Source organism: Oryzias latipes, chromosome 6 (assembly GCF_002234675.1).
Source record: "Oryzias latipes chromosome 6, ASM223467v1".
NCBI lineage: Eukaryota > Metazoa > Chordata > Actinopteri > Beloniformes > Adrianichthyidae > Oryzias > Oryzias latipes.
In genome coordinates, this window is record NC_019864.2 from 29,135,676 (window position 1) to 29,155,835 (window position 20,160).

At 42.7% G+C, this 20,160-nt stretch overlaps 3 protein-coding genes across 3 annotated transcripts; 1 reads left to right on the top strand and 2 right to left on the bottom strand.

The window, feature by feature from the left end:
* Nucleotides 1-572: 572 nt before the first annotated feature.
* LOC110015208 lies at nt 573-5,551 on the bottom strand. The gene is made up of 2 exons (XM_023956071.1): nt 1,057-5,551; nt 573-760 (listed from the first exon to the last, which is right to left on the bottom strand). Exon 1 carries the CDS (start codon nt 5,201-5,203, stop codon nt 1,895-1,897), a length of 3,309 nt encoding a protein of 1,102 aa, XP_023811839.1. The 5' UTR covers nt 5,204-5,551; the 3' UTR covers nt 573-760; nt 1,057-1,894.
* LOC111947519 lies at nt 5,205-7,644 on the bottom strand. The gene is made up of 3 exons (XM_023955582.1): nt 7,472-7,644; nt 5,484-7,175; nt 5,205-5,217 (listed from the first exon to the last, which is right to left on the bottom strand). The coding sequence occupies exons 2-3, from the start codon at nt 6,935-6,937 to the stop codon at nt 5,205-5,207; spliced, it is 1,467 nt and encodes a 488-aa protein (XP_023811350.1). The 5' UTR covers nt 6,938-7,175; nt 7,472-7,644.
* A 2,791-nt stretch (nt 7,645-10,435) lies between these two features.
* LOC101159501 (monocarboxylate transporter 2) lies at nt 10,436-19,523 on the top strand. Its single transcript, XM_011476482.3, has 6 exons — nt 10,436-10,633; nt 12,869-13,135; nt 13,373-13,516; nt 13,593-14,302; nt 16,747-16,987; nt 18,947-19,523. The coding sequence occupies exons 2-6, from the start codon at nt 12,901-12,903 to the stop codon at nt 19,147-19,149; spliced, it is 1,533 nt and encodes a 510-aa protein (XP_011474784.1). The 5' UTR covers nt 10,436-10,633; nt 12,869-12,900; the 3' UTR covers nt 19,150-19,523.
* The last annotated feature ends 637 nt before the right edge of the window (nt 19,524-20,160 follow it).

Consider the following 20,160-nt stretch of genomic DNA (forward strand, 5'->3'; position numbering starts at 1 on the left):
GTCTAGTGGGTCTAGATGAACCAACTCCCAATGGTAAAGTGCCTAGGATAGCACAAGGGATACAGGAGGGTTGACACATGGGACACATGGGTGTTGCAGGTTTTTGGGCTGTTTTTGGGCTGTCCGGGCCCATGGAGGGTCACAGTGCCTGCATCATAAGGGGAGCGCAGGTGTGTCTTCTTCAATTCCATTTAATTTTTATAGTCCAATATTACAACACAGTTGTCTCAACGGGCTACACTCGGTAAATGTACAAAACATAAAATCAGTCGTAAAATAAAATAGTTGGAACTAAACTAAACAGACTAAGGTAAACTGGGCATCCATGCCCTTAGGCCCTCCCACTTGATAAGGAAAAACTCCTAAAAAACTCCTAGGATGGACAGGCGACGTACCAGGATGTTTTTAAATAGTGTAGCAGATGGGCTTCATCCAGTTGGAGTTGGGGGACGGCTGGGGGCGCGAGACAAGCCAGAAGCAGAACCCACAGCCAAGTACAGGAGCACAGACGAACCAACTGGAATCTGGAAGCACTCCCGCTCCCCCGGAGGGGAGTGGGAAAGAGGGTGTATTGAAGACTTCAGTCTTTACTAAGGGTTTCGGATTTGGATGATCGCAGAGAGCACACTGGTCAAGTGTGTGTATTCTCCCAAGCAATGACAGACCAGAGGATGACTTTTTCTGTTCCTTTTTTAATCTGCGTTTGGCTTTACAGTCCAGCACATGTATATTTCTGGTTTGGGTTTATGTGTGTGTGGTTCTAAACAAAGAATGAAGAAAACAAATAATACAATTATAATAAACCAAATTCAATAATAATAACTCTTAATAATAACAACTTAGCCTGTTATATCTGCACTTTACAAACATTCCACAAACCTCGATAGCATCAATACTCAAAATATTATACCAAGAATACTTATGATAATAATAGGAGCTAAATAAATCCAATAAACTTCTAACCAAAACTAGCTTAACTTTTTAAGTTAGCAGAAAATATCCACACCAATAAACAACATATTTTACCCTAATATAAACACAAAAAAATGGGCTCACCGCTCTCATGGACGCACACACGAGCTAATTAAACTGAATTGCTCTGGAAACATCGCCATTTGCTCCTCTGTTCACCTCTGCTTACAAATTATGATTTATTAACTCAAAAAACGGCCGCGCCCTCTAGTGGCGAACTTCAGAACAACGCCTTTAAACCACTCTTCATAACAGCCGCCCCCAAACTTGCACAGCAAGTTTGCTGCAGGGTTTACTGTTCATTTGTTTGCGCGTCAGCAGGTAGTCGGATGAGGCGTCTCACTGGTCGCATGTATGTACGGTCCTTTACTTTAACTTCTGCTGTACGGATCAAACCGTCAGCTCCTGGGAATGTCTTGCAGATTCTTCCAATAGGCCATGAGGCCCTTGGCAGCTGGGGATCAACTACCATCACTACAGTTCCTGATTGAAGGGGAGAAGTGTCTTTCTGCCACTTTGAACGGGTCTGCAGTGTTGGGAGATAGTGACGTATGAACTGAGTCCAAAATCGATCAGACAGCACTTGACAGGTCTTCCAGTGTCGCCGTCCAAGAAGCTCTGAGTCATGGTAGATCACTTGTGGCAGAGAAGGGTCCAGCCGCCCCATCAGCAACAGGTTTGGGGTAATGGGGTCTGGGTCAGCCAGATCTGATGAAACGTAACCCAAAGGTTTTGAGTTGAGTATTCCCTCAATCTCAATCAACACAGTCTGTAGGATTTCCTCACTTACTACTTGAGAACCCAGCGAAGAGGTTAAAGCCACTTTTATGGACCTGATCTCGCGCTCCCAGGATCCTCCAAAGTGAGGAGCATTCGGGGGGTTGAAACGAAACTTTATCTGATGTTCTGCCAGCTGAGCTTCTCATGTGGGATGTAAACCATTGAATGTTTCTCGTAGCTCCCGTTCTCCGCCACAGAAATTAGTGCCCTGGTCGCACAAGATCTCAGCTGGTTTCCCACGACGAGAGACAAATCTTCTTAAAGCCATCAGGAAGGAATCTGTGTTAATGCTTGAAAGTACCTCGATATGAACAGCTCGAGTTGTCAAACATTTGAATAGCAGGCCCCACCGTTTCTCGTTCCGTCTACCAATCTTCACCTGCATTGGCCCAAAACAGTCTACACCGGTAGAGAAAAATGGTGGCTGGTTGAGTCTGAGCCGTGACAGAGGAAGGTCAGCCATTTTCGGGGTAATTGGTTGTGCTCTCCATCTTTGGCACTCGGGGCAGGAGCGCTGTTCACGCCTTACTGCTTCACGGCCCCGGAGAATCCAATATTTTCTTCTCACCTCTGCAAATAATCTCTCTGCTCCTGGATGTTTTAAATCACTGTCAGCCTGTCGAATGAGTAGTCTGGTTACAGGATGTTTTGGGTCCATGACAACTGGATGAATCACATTTTCTTCCAAATCAGGGCAACGTCTGAGTCGGCCACCTACTCTGATGAGTTGAAGTGACTCATCAAACTCTGGAGACAATGTAACCAAACGGCTGGTGGAGCTGACTGGTTTTCCAGATGTCAGACACTGAATCTCATCAGGAAAACTGTCTCTTTGTGCAGATATCAGAAGACTAAGCTCAGCCTTTTTGTAATGCTCTGTTGTGAGGTTGTCACCAGCCGCCCCGTGAAGGCACCTGGCAGTTTCTTTCACCAGTTGATCAAAACTGGTAAACTGTTGGGCATCAGGCAGAGTTTTCAGGTCAGTAGAAACAGCTAAGCAAGTTGTGGATCTTCGCTGTTCTTCTTCTGAATCTGCGCATGGCAAAAATGGATGATCTGGCCATTGATCTGAAGGCAGCTGCAAGAATGAGGGTCCACAGGCCCACCTGGACTGACTGGTGAGGTCCTGCAACCGTTTTCCTCTTGTCAGATCATCTGCTGGGTTTTCCGAAGTCGTCACATATCTCCACGACTGGCTTTCTGTCAGTTCCTGAATTTCAGCTATCCGAGTTCCCACGAATACTTTGAAACGGCAGGAGTCAGATTGAATCCATGTTAAGACAGTTGTAGAGTCTGTCCACAAAACAACTCTGGACAATGGCAGAGTGAGCTCTTTAGTCAGCAGGCTGGCAAGTTGAGCTACAGTCAGGGCCGCACATAGTTCCAGGCGTGGCATAGACAACTGCCGCTTAGGAGCCACTCTGGAGCGAGCAGTGAGAAAGGCAACTTCAATGTTTCCAGCAACATCTTGTGTTCGTAAGTATGCCACGCTGCCATATGCCTGTTGGGAGGCATCACAGAAGATGTGAAGCTCTCGCTGACTGTCTGCTTTGTCCATCTCTGGGCTTGAATAACAACGGCGTAGACTGATGTTCTCCAGCTGTTGCAACTCCTCTTCCCATTCAATCCATGTAGAGAGCAGCTCACCTGGTAACAGTGGGTCATCCCATTCACGGTTTTTGCCCCACAACTGCTGAACCAGTACTTTAGCTCTCGTGGTGAAAGGAATAAGGAAACCAAGGGGGTCATACTGACTGGCCAAAACTCTGTAGATGTTCCTCATCGTAGGAGAGCTGCTCCCCATCTGTCGGGACTTGTACTGCAGAGTGTCAGAGTTGCACATCCAACGCAAACCAAGAGCCGGTTCTTGAGGATCCATATCGGTATGATTCAGCCACTGCTCGCTGCTCTCTGACCTGAATTCCTTTGGCAGATGGCTGATGATACTTGGAGTGTTACTGGCCCACTGTCTTAGGTCAAATCCTCCTTCTGATAATAGGGAGCGCACTTTCTCCACCTGGTCTTTTGCCACTTCAGGAGATGGAAAGCTCTGCAGCCAGTTGTCTACATAGAAGTTCTTCTCAATGGAGTCACGCACATAATCTCCCTGGTTACTGTTTTCATGTACAAGTCTCTGAAGTGCATAGATTGCACAGCATGGTGAACATGTTGTCCCAAAGGGGAGCACCTGCCATTCGTACACCTGAGGGTAAGTATGTCTCTGCAGGTCACGCCAGATGAAACGTAACAATGACTGATCTTCAGGTAATAGTCTTACCTGGTGAAACATCCCCTTGATGTCACTGCTAATGGCGGTGGAGTGTTCTCTGAAGCGCAGCAGGACGCCAAGAAGAGAGGCCCCCAGATTTGGGCCTGGTAGCAGCAGCACATTGAGGTTCTTCTCTCTGTAGGTAAATGAACAATTGAACACAACACGGTTCTTTCCGTTGTGTGTTACCATGTGGTGGGGGATGAACCATGACTCTTTTGATGTCCTCACTTCCTCTTCTGTTACTTCTCTGACATAGCCTGCTGTTATTAACTTTGTCATCTCCGCTTGATAGACTCGTGCCTTTTCTGGATCTCTGCTGAGGCGTTTTTCCGTACTGCGCAGACTTGGCAGGACTGCTTCAGGTGATACTTTGAGTGTTGGCATGTGGCTGACGCGAAGAAGGGGGGTAGCATACCTGTGTATTCCGTCTACATTCACTCTTATCGTTTTTTCTTCCAGCAGATTCACAGCTTCCTTTTCTTTTCGAGATCGGGTCACTGACTTCTCACTTCGATATGGTAGAGTGTCAAGTTGCCAAAGCTTCTCAATGTGACTGAACAGTTCTGCTTGTGGAGAAACGGTTGAAAGGAAGAGACACTGCTGCGGTTGCACAGTTTGCTGGGGTGAGGGAACTGGTCCTTGTAGTGTCCAACCCAATCTAGTTTTGACTGCAGCTGGACCTCCAGGTGGGCCCAAACGGACAGGTTTTATGGGCGTGACGAGGTGAGGACAGTCAGAGCCAATCAAAAGTAATGGCTTGGCATTTGTAAATGGCTCTAAGGGGACGTTTTTCAAATGTTTAAACCTTTTCTTTAATGCTTCCACAGGGTAAGAATGTTCCGCTAACCCCAAGTCCTCAGCTGTGAAAGCACTCTCAATAGAGAAGGTTCTGTATGGTTGGCTGGCTGAAGAGACCTTGACCTTCACAGATGCTCCATGCAAAGTTCTTAGTCCTTGTCTTACTGTTCGCAGGGTGAGACTCTCTGCGGTGCCTTGTAAGTGAAGCTTTCGCTTAGCCTCTGGAAGAAGGATTGTTCTTTCTGATCCATCATCCAAAATGGCAAACGTCTCCAATGTATGTTTACCATTCTTCAGCAGCACTTTGCTTATCTTCAACAGTACTTGATTACAGCCAGCTCGACGGTCTAAATAGAGCACATCTGTAGATGACCTCTCCATCTCAGTAGATCGTTCTGTTGGTGGTTTAGGTACAGCGGCTCTTAGGTTCACCGCATGTAAGGCCTCAAGGTGTTTCCCTTGGCATATTTTACACTGCACTTTAAGTCGACACTGAGCAGCCTGATGATGCCGCCCGCACCGCCAACATAGATTATTGGATTTAATCCAAGTGGACTTCTGGTCTTTTGTCAAGATCTTGAAATTGCTGCATTGGTCTAAGAAGTGCAGTGTGTTTTTGCAATAAGGGCAGTAGGCTTTGGGCTTTTCTTGAAGTTCTGACACAGTGGAGGTTGTAGCTGAGGGCTCTTCATGAGCGCCTTTCTGTGTTGCACCATGCAGAACAGTGGTGGTCCTCTTAGCTGCTCTCTTATCTCTTTTGATGCTGTTTCTATCTCTAAGGGACTCTTCTACTCTGTCTGAATTATCTCCACCTTCTTGGATAACCAGCTCATATTCCAGCCACTCTGCAAAGTCTCTTAGTGATGGTATTCCATCTTTCTGTGGGTAGAGGTAACGACGGAAAGCAGCACGCAGGTCTTGGGGTAGCTTACGAGCAAGCCTTGCTACATGAGACCCACATTGCAGCTCTATGTGTCCATCATCTCCAAGTTGCTCTAACATGCCCACCAAAGCACGAACTCTTAATGCAAATTTTCTGAATCCTGATGTGTCATTTGAACGAATGTTAGGCTCATCCATCAGCTCTGCTATTCTGTGTAGTGACAGCTGGTGCGGCTGACCATAGTGTTTTGTGAGAGAAGCCATCGTGTCTGAATAGGGACGAGGTGAGTTACTGTATGAGTCAGCAACGAGTAGAGCTTCCTCAAACTTAAGATGGTCACACAGCACCTGGTACTTGAATCTCTCTGTGGCATCAGCTGGGAGAATATTGTCCAGAGCAAGTTTCAATCTAGCAAACTGTCTTGGATCACCTCTGGTGAACTCTGGGATTGAGGGTAATGGTCCCCTGTAGGTTTTCTCCTTTGTAGCTGTGGCCATGATGGGAGCCAACACTGCTTCTTGTGACTGCATGCTAGGAGCTGGACTAGGTCCAGATTGAGGTTGCAATACAGGTGTGGACTGAGCTGCATGTGATTGAAATGCAGGAGCTGCAGTTGTTGCAGTTGATTTCTGTTGTATTTGTAATCCTTGTAAGTGGTGGCTGAGCTCTTGGGTAATGATTGGTGGCTGTGGAGTTTGAAACATTTGTACCTCCATGGGGTCATACAAGTCCTTTGGCAGGAACACTGGAGGTGGAGGTAACGGCCATTCTTCCTCTGCATCGGTTGTGGGGGGTAAATTGGGCTGCAGTGGTTGCAGGGAGGACAACTGTGTGGGCAGACCTGTGGAGATCCAAGTTTCCTCAGTTGAAATGCCCCCCTCTGGTCGCTGTTTAAATTGCAGGCTAGTTGATGCATTTAAAGCAGCGTTACGATCCATCTGCCTCTTCATGTCTGAAACCACCATCTGGAGTCGTCTGTTGTCCTCCTGCAGGTTCTGCACTATGTTTAAGAACTCCTGTGGGACACTGGGGAAAACTGGTGCCTGCCCCACAGCGCCAGTGGGGCTAGGAGTCTGGATGAGGGGTGTCATCTCGGCATAACCCTCTCTGGATCGATGCTGTTCCAAACCAGCAGAAGAAGGGAGTGCATATGTTTGATAATCAGTCATCCATCTTGGTGGACGCACTGTCCTCTTAGGACGTGCACCTTCTTGTTGGGGATCATAATCCATCTTCTCTCTCTGTAATCAACCTATCCGGCTCGAAGGACCAGAATTTGTATTGAAGACTTCAGTCTTTACTAAGGGTTTCGGATTTGGATGATCGCAGAGAGCACACTGGTCAAGTGTGTGTATTCTCCCAAGCAATGACAGACCAGAGGATGACTTTTTCTGTTCCTTTTTTAATCTGCGTTTGGCTTTACAGTCCAGCACATGTATATTTCTGGTTTGGGTTTATGTGTGTGTGGTTCTAAACAAAGAATGAAGAAAACAAATAATACAATTATAATAAACCAAATTCAATAATAATAACTCTTAATAATAACAACTTAGCCTGTTATATCTGCACTTTACAAACATTCCACAAACCTCGATAGCATCAATACTCAAAATATTATACCAAGAATACTTATGATAATAATAGGAGCTAAATAAATCCAATAAACTTCTAACCAAAACTAGCTTAACTTTTTAAGTTAGCAGAAAATATCCACACCAATAAACAACATATTTTACCCTAATATAAACACAAAAAAATGGGCTCACCGCTCTCATGGACGCACACACGAGCTAATTAAACTGAATTGCTCTGGAAACATCGCCATTTGCTCCTCTGTTCACCTCTGCTTACAAATTATGATTTATTAACTCAAAAAACGGCCGCGCCCTCTAGTGGCGAACTTCAGAACAACGCCTTTAAACCACTCTTCATAACAGAGGGACAATATATGAATCACACTGCACCAAACGGATCAAGAATAGAGGAGAGGAGAAGTAAATAAGAAAAGAGGACAGAACCCCAGCGCACCACACCTTCCCCAGCTCCTAACTTCTGGCAGCCTACTAACAAATAATTGTTATATAAATTGAATTCAAACATGTTAATACTAAGTTGCATACATTATGGGACACATAACGGAGGGTATTAATAATCACAATAATAGAAAATCTACATTTTTGGGATGTCAATATTGATACAATATAGTATGTTGTTGTTTCCTTTGACCTCAAAGGACATCTTGAAATCGGAATTTACCTTTTGTGATGCGTGTGGTAAGTATATCATGAAATATTCGGAAGGATATTGTTAGCTTTACGCACTAGTGACATACAGATGATGCAGTCATACGTTTACACGCCACACTCCAGTCGTTAGTAAGGTGCGAATACTGGCCCATTAGTGACTGCGCGCGACTGCCACAAGCACAAGGTGTGCACGTGACATGTATTGACTGTCAGATGCCCGCTGGATGCCCCAAATGTGCCCTCTTTCCCTGGTTTGGTATTCTGCTGACACTTCCAGAGGAACATTATTGTATAACCAACTGACCGTGAAGAATGTCAGGCTCCCTTGAAGAAACCCAGACTGTTCCTAAAGCTGACTGCTGACTCAGACTATGTGCTGTAAACATGGCCGGTCTTCAGGAACTAACTTCACCTTATGAACCTGAAACTTATAATTAAGTCAAAGTGTTGTACCAGCACAGACAATGTTTTTTACATTTTTGTCAATAATCAGCTTTGCACGAACCTAAAAGAAATCAGGTAGAAGTGTGGAGTTCCACGAAACTATTGTTTATTTATGTCCTGAACTTTAAGCATCAGATTATTTTCACAATTCTTCTTTCTTACTGCGAGTTTATGCAAAAGAAATAGACTACCGCCACATACTGAAAATCTCACCATAATATTTTACACACCTAGTACCTGTTGAAAACGTAGCAAAGGGGCCACACTCCGCTAGCTACAGTCTACAATGACAAGTAATACCTCATTGACCTTTGGAAAAGGCCATCATCTTAAATTTTTCCAATAAAACCACCTTTAAAACAGGTACAAATTTGAACTCTTTCTAGCTATTTTGATCCATCGCCTCCTAACTCCTTGAGCATCACTAGGGAAGCTATTTAGGAAAAAAATGTTCCCCTGATGTTTACACGTTTTGTCCTGGAATATTGTGAAAATGTTATATATAGCTCGTTGGCTAAAGCTGAATGAAATTATATGACAGTCAATATAAAAATAATAGGGATTTGGCCGTAGTTAACAAAAACCTCCGTTGCCAAGGAAATCCAAAAATTAACTTTTGCTGATTCTTCTAAAAATGACATATACCTGTTTGTAGACGACCCAAAAATATAATTGTTGCTATGGAGATGGGAAAAAAAATGGTAACGCGCAGCTCTGACCAGGGTGGCAGGGGCAGAACAGGAGAGTGACGGGTGTGAAGGAGCCCCTTAACCAGTGAGGGTGGTAAAAAGGTGTTAATGGTGGGGTGGCGAGGGCATGGGCAGGTAGCGCCTAAGGCCTTAAAATTCATTAACCATGACAATCAAGCTCCAGAAATAAAACACTCACTTGCCACATTTTGCAGAACTTCACAATGATGTCTAACCGGAACCAACATCACTGTAAAGAGCAATATATTTAAAGGTTTGCTCCTCAAATCCAACATTTGACAATTTTAAATTGCGATCCATCTATAGATTGATGTGAGCCACCTGGGGTGATCACGGAAAAACTTAGCACCTCTGACAGGATTCTCTGAGCTCCCAACTGCGTCGAGTCGCTTCATGCTGAACAAGTCGCTGGAACCTATTTGATCCCTTCCTGCCTGCACTCATCTTGTACTTGTTAACCAGAGTTTTGAATTAAAGTGGGATTAGCCTGAAATTAGGTCGAAAATAAGAAACGCTAAAACATTTGGGGATTTTTTTTTTCTTTGTTTGATGAACTGTTTTCAACCCTTGTTCTATCTTAGATGACCCCACCCTTACATTGACGTGTTCTCCCTACCATGACAAAGGTGGATAAAGGTGGAGAGGATTTCATTTAATCAATGGAAACCAGTGAAGATCACAAATCATTAAAGAGAAAAAAGGTTCAGCCCACTGTTTAGTGTGACCCAACCCCCAATGTTAAAGTGCCTATGATAGCACAAGGGTTACAAAAGCTCTTTTATTAGCTGAAAGTGGCATCATCCTGCTAACAAGATTAAAATGATTGCATCTGATGAAATGTGCAAATATGAAAGGCATGAATGAAAATGAAGCATAAAAGCCTTTTTGGTAAGACAGATATAAAATTTGTGCACAGCTTACTGAAATTTTGGTTGTTTAGAAAGAAATGCATCTTCAAAAATCCCGGTTACTTAACTCACTGAGTGTATCAGTCTTAATCTTTGTTCTCAGTCGTTTTTACTAGATGTGATAAAAGCTCTCTGTACAGAAGAAAGTAATCTCATTACGTCTCTTATCACTCTATATTTAGGCAGGGGAATCCCTGATAACATCTGTCCTTAAAACTCCTCTTTTTTATTGGCATTGGACTGAATCACACGCACAAACACGTGCACGTTTACAAAAGTCCTGATAAAACTTTGACCTACGTCCGTCTCACTGTAATCAACATGTCGACACACTGAGGAATACAGAGAAAACGGGTTTCAAAGGTCAGACTGAGGAAGCTGGCCACGTGTTACATCAACCCTTTTTTTTTTTTTTTTTTTTTTTACTTAATATTCTCCTAAAGCCCCTGCTGTCGCAGCTGCCTGTGAGGACGACTTGCACCTCCAGCTGAGCGTGGTTTTACCATCACCACCCCTTCCCTGATTGCCTGCCTGTGAGGGAAAACCTGCATGTCCGGCTGAGTCTGGAGAGCTGCTGGCCTGAAAAGAGGAGCAGGATGCTTTCAAACTGACCTCAACAGGTAAAGCAGAACAATGCCAGGTGGTATAAAACTGTGACTTTTACTTTGAATCACATTGATTAGTATTATACACTTTCAATTTTGCGTTCGGGCTTGACAGTCCTTCGATGCTCAATCAACCTTGTTCTAATTATTTGCATGATGTGGTTCTCATCACATTAAAACAAAAAGACCTAACTCTGCAAGAACAGAAGTATTTATTTAATTAATTTAACCAACTGGATGGGGAATAGTTGCTGTTACCCTTACTGACAAAAGCACAGATTAACTTAAGTGGTTTCCAGAACTTTGCTCAGAAGTTGAGCTGCTGTAACAGAGCTAATTAAATTTCCTCCTTATATCAAAGGAGGAAAAAACTTTGTCCCGACTCAAGCAAGTATCTTCTTAGCTAAGACAAAAGAAGGGGAAGCTCCTCTTCCTCCCCTTCTGCTGACTGTTTTTACATGAAATATTTAGCGGCAGCTTCCTTACGTCATGATGCTTAATGACTTCTTTACCTGCCTGTAGATTGTCAAACACTTCCTCACTGACATGCTGCTGCGACATCTGAGTCCTATTAAAATGTGTCAGATGGCAAATTTGAGGTGAGCGAGTCCGCACACGTTCAGCTCCACAGGTCATGGGCCTGTTTGCGAATTCCCGTGAAGTACAAACAACACATGTAACCCTGCAGCAAATCAATGTTCTCTAATAACTAAACTACATAAGCAGAGTGTTAAACTGAGAGCTCAGCTCTTTTTAGATCCTAACGTTGCATTTCATTTAGGCTCTGGACTTTGACTTGACCGCAGCAGAACTTCAGCACATTATTTCTGCTGTTCAGCTGAGTGAACAGTAATAGCGCTTACATAGAAGGGTCGCTGTCCTTGTACTTAAGCTGGTTTGAACCAAGATTTCAATGTCTGATGACAGATTTGAACTTTTTTAACTTTTGTTTCTAGATGGTGTCTGGATCAAAGAGCTCAAAAACGACCCAAATAATATTTCTACCCACCTAAGATTTGGGGCGAACTATCTCGCTTTGATGCATACGTGCACAATTGCCTTCTAAAAACTGTAAACCAAAATAATATATTATGTGAAGAACATCTCAGCAGCTTAATATGTCCCTATAATAAAAACAAAAAACTTCTGATATTTCGTAGCATATCTTGCTGTTAAACCAAATTTTTCTACACCGCTTAATGTAGTTTGACTCTGATTTTGTTTTTCTTTACTAACCTCATGTGTTAGTCAAATGCATCTCCTAAATGTCGGAATATAAATTCTATGTGCATTTTATTGACTTTACGTCATTTGGGTACTTTTTTAAACTTAAAATCTGCTCTGATGTTATTTTCAGTGTTAAGAAGTTTTTAAGATTTTTCCAAAATAGCAGTGTTTATTTAACTCTTCTGCTGCGATCTTTAGCAATTTAACGTAAAGCTACTTGACAATAAGACAGAGAGTCTGAGCTGGACTCAGACTGTCTGCGTTCTGATGTTTCAAGCGTTCAGTCTTTCTCGCTATAGATAGGTGGATGTCCCCTGATTTTGTAAGGGACAGAATGAGGAGAATACTTAACAGAGGTAAAAGTAACGGGGGTTGCTTTTTACATTTGTGTGTCATGACTGATTGCATAAACATGAGGGTAACAGAGGACAGCTGAGGTTGCCGTGTAACCTGATCATTTGTTTTTAGTCCTGTCATCTTTTGTGCTGCTGTTGCGTAAGAGCTGCAAATCCATTCCCTAAACATTGCAGCCAACATGAATTAAGAACATAGCAAAATGTAATATTATAAAGGCTTTGGACTTTTTACTGCTCAAATTGTTGTAGTTTGGGTCAAATTTACACGGATAATCTCTAATTTAACATTTTCAAGGTAAATACTTTCAAAGTATCCACATTTTTTTTTTATTATCAGACTTAATCCTTAAGCTTTAATTGTATTTTTAAAATCCAAACATCTAAAAACAGTTTTGAAATGGATCCCAGTTCCACCCCTTTGGCCTTTCCAACCACTCCTTCTTTCCAGACTGTCACGTAAAAGGTTTCAAGTTTCTTCTGGCAATCTAGGAGTAGTTGTCAGTGACCCATCTTAATAGTGTGGCCTCCTGATTCTGTTTGGAGAGACAGATGGTCATTGCCCTTCCATCCTTGCATGAAACACACAACTTCTTTATGTGCCATACACCACACAGAATTCTGGAGTGCAGACATGCACCTTGAATGACATCCTCGTATGTTTTTTTAGATAGATGTTCATTTCAGACTCAACAATTCAACATGGACCCTCCAGGGAAAGCTTGGAACAAAAAAGTCCAGGTGGAACGGGCAGTGGCACCTGACGGCGGTTATGCTTGGTTCATCCTGGTCTCGTGCTTCTTTGTCTTCGGCCTGACCTTTGGGGTGGTCAAGTCCTTCGGTGTCTTCTATGTAGAGATCCAGCAGTACTTTGGAACCACAGCGGCTGGAACATCATGGATCACTTCAATTGCCGTGGCTACCATTCACGTTGCAGGTAACCACTTTGTTTTCTATTGGAACATGAGTCTCTAGAGAGTTCTACTTGGGAACAATGAAAGAAATGTTGTCCTACAAAAGAACAGTTGCTATGGTAACTGCTTTTTAAAAAGTGGAAAAATTCTGAATAACAGAACAAAAAGAAGATCGTAGTGGTCACTTTCATGAAATTGCAGCCAAATTGAGTTGACACCTGGTCAGAGAAACAAGTCTATGTTTTGGTTGTGCTCCACAGCGCCGTTGGCGTCGGCTCTGAGTTCCCGCTACAGCCATCGCTCTGTAGTGATAGCAGGCGGACTCATATGCAGTGTAGGAGCCATTCTTGGGTCTTTTGGCAACAACCTGGTTCAACTCTACTTAACAGTAGGCTTCCTAAATGGTAACATCCAATCACACCAACACACCAACTCTTTTACAAACACCAAAGGTGCTCAACACTATGTACTTTCCTCCAGGTTTTGGCTACGCGTTGACATGGACCCCTACAGTGACGATGCTGGGCATGTACTTTGATAAAAGACGCCCGGTGGCAAATGCCTTGGCCAGCGCCGGAGAGTGCATCCTTACTTTTATCCTCACCCCCATGTTCCAGCTGTTGATAAACAGCTTTTCCTGGAGGGGTGCTTTGCTAATCATGGGGGCCTTGCAGTTAAACTTGTGTGTGTGCGGTTTGCTACTAAGACCCTTAAAATCCACCAGAGACGTCACATGTGTCAATGAAGGGAAGGCAGAGGAGGATGGCCTGTCCCGGAAGATGCTCTTAAAGGACATATTGGATGAGGTTAAGTCAAGTATTCAAGAAGAGAAAGAACTATACACAGAGGAGTCCAATCAGGAAACATCTAAGAAATGTCTTGATGATACTGAGGTGGAACCCAGTTTAGCAGAAGACTCTACCAGTTTAAGGGAACGAGATCTAAGGACTAGAGTCCAGCAATATGTAGATTATACCCTCATCACAAACCCTCGATTCATGATCTACTCTATGTTTGGAGTATTTGCCGCTCTGGGTTTCTTTGCCCCATCTCTGTTCCTTGTTCCATACGCTCGCAGCAAAGGCATTGAGGAGTACCAGGCAGCTGCTCTCATGTCCATTTCTGCTGTGCTGGACCTGATTGGAAGAGTGGTCTTTGGCTGGGTGGCAAACCTGAGACTGGTGGAGACGGTATGTCCAACAATTCTTTACTCTGACAAATATTTTGATAGACACACAGCATTACTTAAGCTTTAGTGACACGCACACGTACCGGTACTGTGGGTTTTGGGTTGTCTGGACCGAGGAAGGTCATAGAAAAGTGCGGCTGCATCTTAAGGGGAGCGCAGGTGTGTCTTGCAGTTCCTGCAAGGCTACCCCAAGGGATGTTATGAAATCGGAGTGTAGCGTTATAATGCATGTGGTAAGTGTATTGTGAAGTATTGGTGAGGGTAATGTAAGTTACACACACTTTTGAGGCACGAGTACACACAAGCTTTGGTCTTAAGAGGTTAATGTTATTAAAATAATTCAAAGGACGCTGGCCAGAAGGTTTGCCCACAAACATTTCCACCTCACCAAATCTGATACTCCCTGCAAAAAGTTGTGACACAGCTGCTTTAGTTGTTAGTAACGTGCAAGCAAATCCCACACGCACAGGGTGTGCACGCTACATTTAAGTGCCCTCTGCACAGAGGGAGCATGCATTTATCACATAAAAAGCACTGACAGGTTTCTTGCACAGCCCACTGGATTTGGAGGCATCAAAAAAACAAAAGATCCATACAACAAGCTTGTGTCTCACCCACTTCAACCCTTAGTCACTGTTACGCCTTGGTCACATATCCCAAAATGCCACTGCGCGGCAACCAAAATGCATGTTTTTAGGAGGTGGCCATGTGTGAGCATTTGTAATCAGTGGGGGCAGTCCAGTAACAGTTTTAGGTATGGCACCCCGGGCAATTGCCCATACGGGCAATTTAAAGGGGGCGGCCAGTCAGTGCTTGGAAAAACAAAAAAATCTTTGCCACTTTTAGTTTCCTATTATCTGTTATGTCGCAGAGTTTGGAACGGCCTGAAACATGCGACTTGGCGCCCCCTGCAGCTGCACGTTCACCTGTCTTTGAGAAGGTGTCGCAAATGTGTGTGGAGAAAAAGGGGAGGGGTCGAGGGCGCAGAGAGCGAGCAACACAGCCTCAATTGCGCAACACCTGGATTATTGCGTGCCTTTAGTTTACTCTGCTGATGCTATTAATGTTATTCTTTATTAACTATTGTAGACATTTTGATTCTTTATTTTCCATATAAAATGTATTTTTTTACGTCTGCCTTTTGTTTATGTAGTGTTAGTAACCTTTTTGACATAAAGACAGCAGGTAATGCAGGCAGCAAAACAGCTGTGCTTTTTGAGATAATAAATAAAAAATTGATCATTTCTTTATGAATGCATTGAGGCGTTTTGGAGGATTTTTACTGTTGTTGCACAAAACTTTTTCAAGACCTAAAAATTATATTCACAATAACAGGTTTTTAAAAATCTAATCCCTCTGATGCATTTCACAAAGACACACACAGGACGTCACACACCAAGCAGAAATGAACTTATTGCTAAAAATGATGACAGGAGTCCAGCTCTAAAAAAAATGGCCAAAAAAGCAAAGAAAACGGAATAATTTGATTTGTTATTTCTAATAATAAATTTTGCCAGGCTTTGTTTGTTTTGTTCTGCAGCATGTTTATATTTGTATAATTTTGACAGAATCTATTGGAGGGAAAAATACTATACAATATTTAGAGTTTACTTTGATTTATTCTGGATTAAGGTTCCTGGTTTTTTTCAGATTTATGTTCAAAACATTAAGTTTTAAAGGTTTAAATGTTTAGCTTTTGTGTAAATTTAATATTAACTGTTTATCTGGTTTGGCCCGCAACCTAAAGCATGTTTTGGATTTAGGCCCCCTGTGCGACTGAGTTTGACACCCCTGTAACACAAGTTTATAAAATTCATGTATTTATTTTGTGTAAAATGGCCAAATGAAAATAGGGAACACAAAAAAGGATTTCGTCAAATTGTGTGTGACATTTACACATCATAAGAGCCATTGTTGGTTCGCCAATCCAGCTGCTGCTGCCTTGTGGCCGCCTCATCCCCGACTGACTGACAGCTCCCTGACTGCCGCCGTCAACATTCATGACCACGCCAACAGTTTTCAAAAATCAGACAGCGGCATTGAAATCTTGAAGATTTTGCCGACGCCTCCCCATAATGTGGTGGCAGTTCTACGACCTTGAAATTTCGTGCAGGTCACCTGCAAGCCTCATGCAGGTTTGACTGTTTCTTATCAGTTGACAACCTGTGTCCCCCCTCCCCCTCGTAAGGGCAGTTGTCACTGAAGCCTAACACATGTACAAATAGAAAAGTTGGTAAAATACTTTCAGGAATAAGACTTTAGGATTAAAACACCAATAAATAATCCAGTGTGAAAAATGTACTCTACTGCTCTTTAAATCGAGACCCTAGTCTGAACAGGTAACCAGCAGCAGATGTTAACTTTATGCTCTCATAAAATTTGCCTGAACTTTCTCATGTGACCTTTGACATACTGATGCAATACCTGTCTTCTTCCTCCATCCAGGTGCAGCAGCTGACAGCTACGGTGGTCTTGCTCGGCGCTGTGCTGCTCCTCTGCCCACTGGCCTCCACGTTTTATGAGCTGGTTGCCTTCAGCGCGGCTCACGGCCTGGTGTATGGAGCAACAGTTGCCATCCACATCACAGTTTTGCCGGAGGTAGTGGGCGTCCAAAGGCTCGGAAGTGCGCTGGGGTTTTTCATGCTAATACGCAGCAGCGGAGGCCTGCTTGGACCGCCCATCGCTGGTGAGCTTCCAGATCCAACGGGAAACTCAGTCAGCCAACTGCACAGTTCAAAGAGACGTGAAATCCAGCTTTGAGACTTTGATAGAGATTCCCCTGTGATTCACTGCAGTTTGGTGCAGGCTGGAAATAAACTCAAAGCAACAGAGATTATCCAGCAACTGCATTCATTTAGAAAATGCAAACATTTCTATTTTAAGAGCTTTGGAAACAAACCCTGATCTGCAGTCCATCATTTTGTTGACGCTGTCCCTCCAGCACATTAAACCTTGGACAATACACATGCTCAGTCATCATTCAGTGTTGGATCTGCAGCACAATGAGCCAAACAAAAGGGGACTCTAGCTGATTATGGATTCTGTTCGTTTTACATGATAGATGTTTTAAAACCTCTGACTGACAGACACAGTCAGCATTTACAGGGCTGTTTGGCAAAGTTGGAGCCCATTAATATACACAAGGCGATGTTGGTTATCTTCTTTCTGCTTCAAACCATCCCAAAAAATCCCAAACTCCTCTGGAATCATTGCTCCAGTGACATTTTCATTTGCTGCAGCACATTCTATCAACAACCCCGCCATAGAAACAGCTAAGAATTTGAATGTCGTAATGGATCCACGTTCAAATCCCAATCCTCTAAACAATTACAGTAAGTACAGCCTGGGAAATAGCTGCTTCCTTTGGCAGCCCCAGCAGAAAGTGCCCTGCTTCTGACCACATCTAGCAGTAAATAAGCTGGGGGAGCCCTTCCAACTGGGTGGAAAATGACACACATTCACACATCTGAAGCTTGGATGGCTCATGTAAAGCTATTTTATGGATGTCCAATGAGGCTGGTCTATTACGTCGAGAAAAACGCAGTGAAGGGAAGAGTAATGCGAGTTCTCGCTTTTTTCTGTGCAGAACTTTCACCTCTGGCAGAAAATATCGCTTTTTGCACGGTCAGGAGGAGGCCGTCGTATGTGACAAATGTCAGAAATATGTGAAATGACCATGACCTCTCAGCAGTACATTACATGGTGGAAGCACACACACTGTAATGTGTTCAAATTACACATAAGTGCCGGCGAAAGCACCAGCCCTTCTGCTCTGCTGTCTTAATTACCAGAATAATGAGGGCGGTGCAAAGTTTTTCCTCATTTTCAAAGTTTGGTTGTTTTGAATGGAGGCAAAGCAGTTGAGGGTAAAAACAAAGTGCTGTTGTCAAAGCAGCCTTTACAAGAAAAATGAGGCGACTCCAGCAGAAAGCACTGAATAATTAGGCAATCGATTTTGTTTAAGCTAATGTTCTCAACCGCAAAAATATGTCCTTTTGTAAATCTGTCACGCATGTCATTTAGTAAATCATAAAAAGTTCTAAATTCCTTCTTTTTTAAAAGTGCTATGTTTTTTTCCTCCCAGAATTTAGTTTAACTGGTTAATTCCACAGCGGAGCACCTCATGTAAATATGTAAATGTTGTATTTCTTAAATGCTCCAGGCTGGAAGTGACCTCACATATAGTTCGCTGTTAACGGAACCAGAAATGATGCAAAGCAAGGCAGTGCTCTATTTTTAGCTCCGTTTCTGACATGGAGGCTCTTTAAAATGATTTTTTTTTCTCCATGAAACTTTTGCACTCTGAGGGTCTTAAACCTAAGGCTGTGTTAGAATATCATCAGCGTCATTTATTATCAATAAATGTAAACTGTAACAGGATTCGAGCAGCTCAGGACAAACAGAACACATCAGATGAGAGGTAGTCACAGTGTGCAAATATGCAGTTGTGCAAGTGTGCAATTTATAAACAGAAGGGCCAATTTATGACCATAAAAAGAGGAAAGGGCCGTAAAAAGTCTGGTTTCTGACAGTCTGTGTCATCGCGTGGGGTGTGCTTTTATTAGCAGGTGTTCAATATACACGTTATTTTTAAAATAACTGCATGGTTCATTTCATGTGACTAATGTCTGCTTTTGTTTTTCAGGATTCTTTATTGACAAAATGGACAGTTATGGGACGGGTTTCCTCATGTCTGGAGTGGCCCTCCTCACCTCCGCTTTGTTTTTGCTCGTTTTAAATCTCATGATGCAAAAGGATCAGAGAAAAAAAAACATCTTCAGCGATATGGAAACAGAGGAATTGGGACAAAGTTTCAGAGTTGAAGGAAAAGATGTGGACATGACATGAAAACACTCTCAGGTTTTTGATTTTAAAATAGCAACAAAAATGCAAATAAATAACTGTAGCAACACAGCTCTAGAGATGAATGAATCGTTCACGTTTTTGGAGCATTCTAACCACTCAAACAGAAAAAATGTCTCTCTTTTGGTAGCTAACAATATTCTGCAGGTTTTTCTCGAACAGAACATGTAAAGGGTGCTGCTTCTTTACCACAAAGTCTGATGTTAAACTCTTCTTTCTGTGCAGATTTTGTTTATAAAGCTTTTGTTGGTGTACACTGGTTATAGTGTAAATTTTCTTATTGCATAATGTCACAAAAAATGTTAAGGTCATAAGAAAGTTTTACTGCACTGTAATAAAAAAAACACTTTGTTGATGAACAACCCTCTTTTTGCTACATTTGCAAAGTTTAAAGGTGAACTCTGGCGCCCCCCAGTGTAGAGCTGCTGATACTGCAACCCGCAGTCTTCCCAGTGGTGAGCAAACAAAGTAGGATTGTCTGAAACACAATAAGAATAAAGCTTTGATGCCATTTTAAATTTAGTTTCAATACATTTCAATAATATGATCCGTAAGCCCCTTAAGGATTCCATTAATATTTTTCTTTTTTGGCCAAATCCTAAATTGGTTTCTTAGCTAGGTTCAATTGAATTTTATTTGTATACACAACAAGAGTCGTCTCAATGGGCTTCGTATAGGTTAAACTAAGCTTTAAAAATTCCCAAACATGTTTTTTCAATAATAATAATAATCATCATCATCAGGATCACCAAACAGCTGAAGAATTATCTGGTCAGAAAATAAGTGGACGTCCTTCAGGTCAGTGAAGATGCAAACCTTTTTTTGGCAGATCTCACTCAAAGTTTAGAGCAATTTGAGAAAATCCGGGTGCGTTCAATTTTCTACACGAACCTTTCAGAAATGTTTGCTGCTGGGATTACAAAGATTATGATTCAACACCAAGCAACAAAAAAAATCTAGATTTGTGTTCATATCAGTGACAAAAATTGTCAGGAA

Excerpts from the sequence above, each read along its gene's own strand:
- LOC110015208 (XM_023956071.1), bottom strand. The coding sequence starts at position 5,203 with ATGGAGAGGTCATCTACAGATGTGCTCTATTTAGACCGTCGAGCTGGC.
- LOC111947519 (XM_023955582.1), bottom strand. The coding sequence starts at position 6,937 with ATGGATTATGATCCCCAACAAGAAGGTGCACGTCCTAAGAGGACAGTG.
- LOC101159501 (XM_011476482.3), top strand. The coding sequence starts at position 12,901 with ATGGACCCTCCAGGGAAAGCTTGGAACAAAAAAGTCCAGGTGGAACGG. Across the intron at positions 13,136-13,372 it reads GGCTACCATTCACGTTGCAG|CGCCGTTGGCGTCGGCTCTG; the intron begins GTAACCACTTTG and ends TGTGCTCCACAG. Across the intron at positions 13,517-13,592 it reads AACAGTAGGCTTCCTAAATG|GTTTTGGCTACGCGTTGACA; the intron begins GTAACATCCAAT and ends ACTTTCCTCCAG.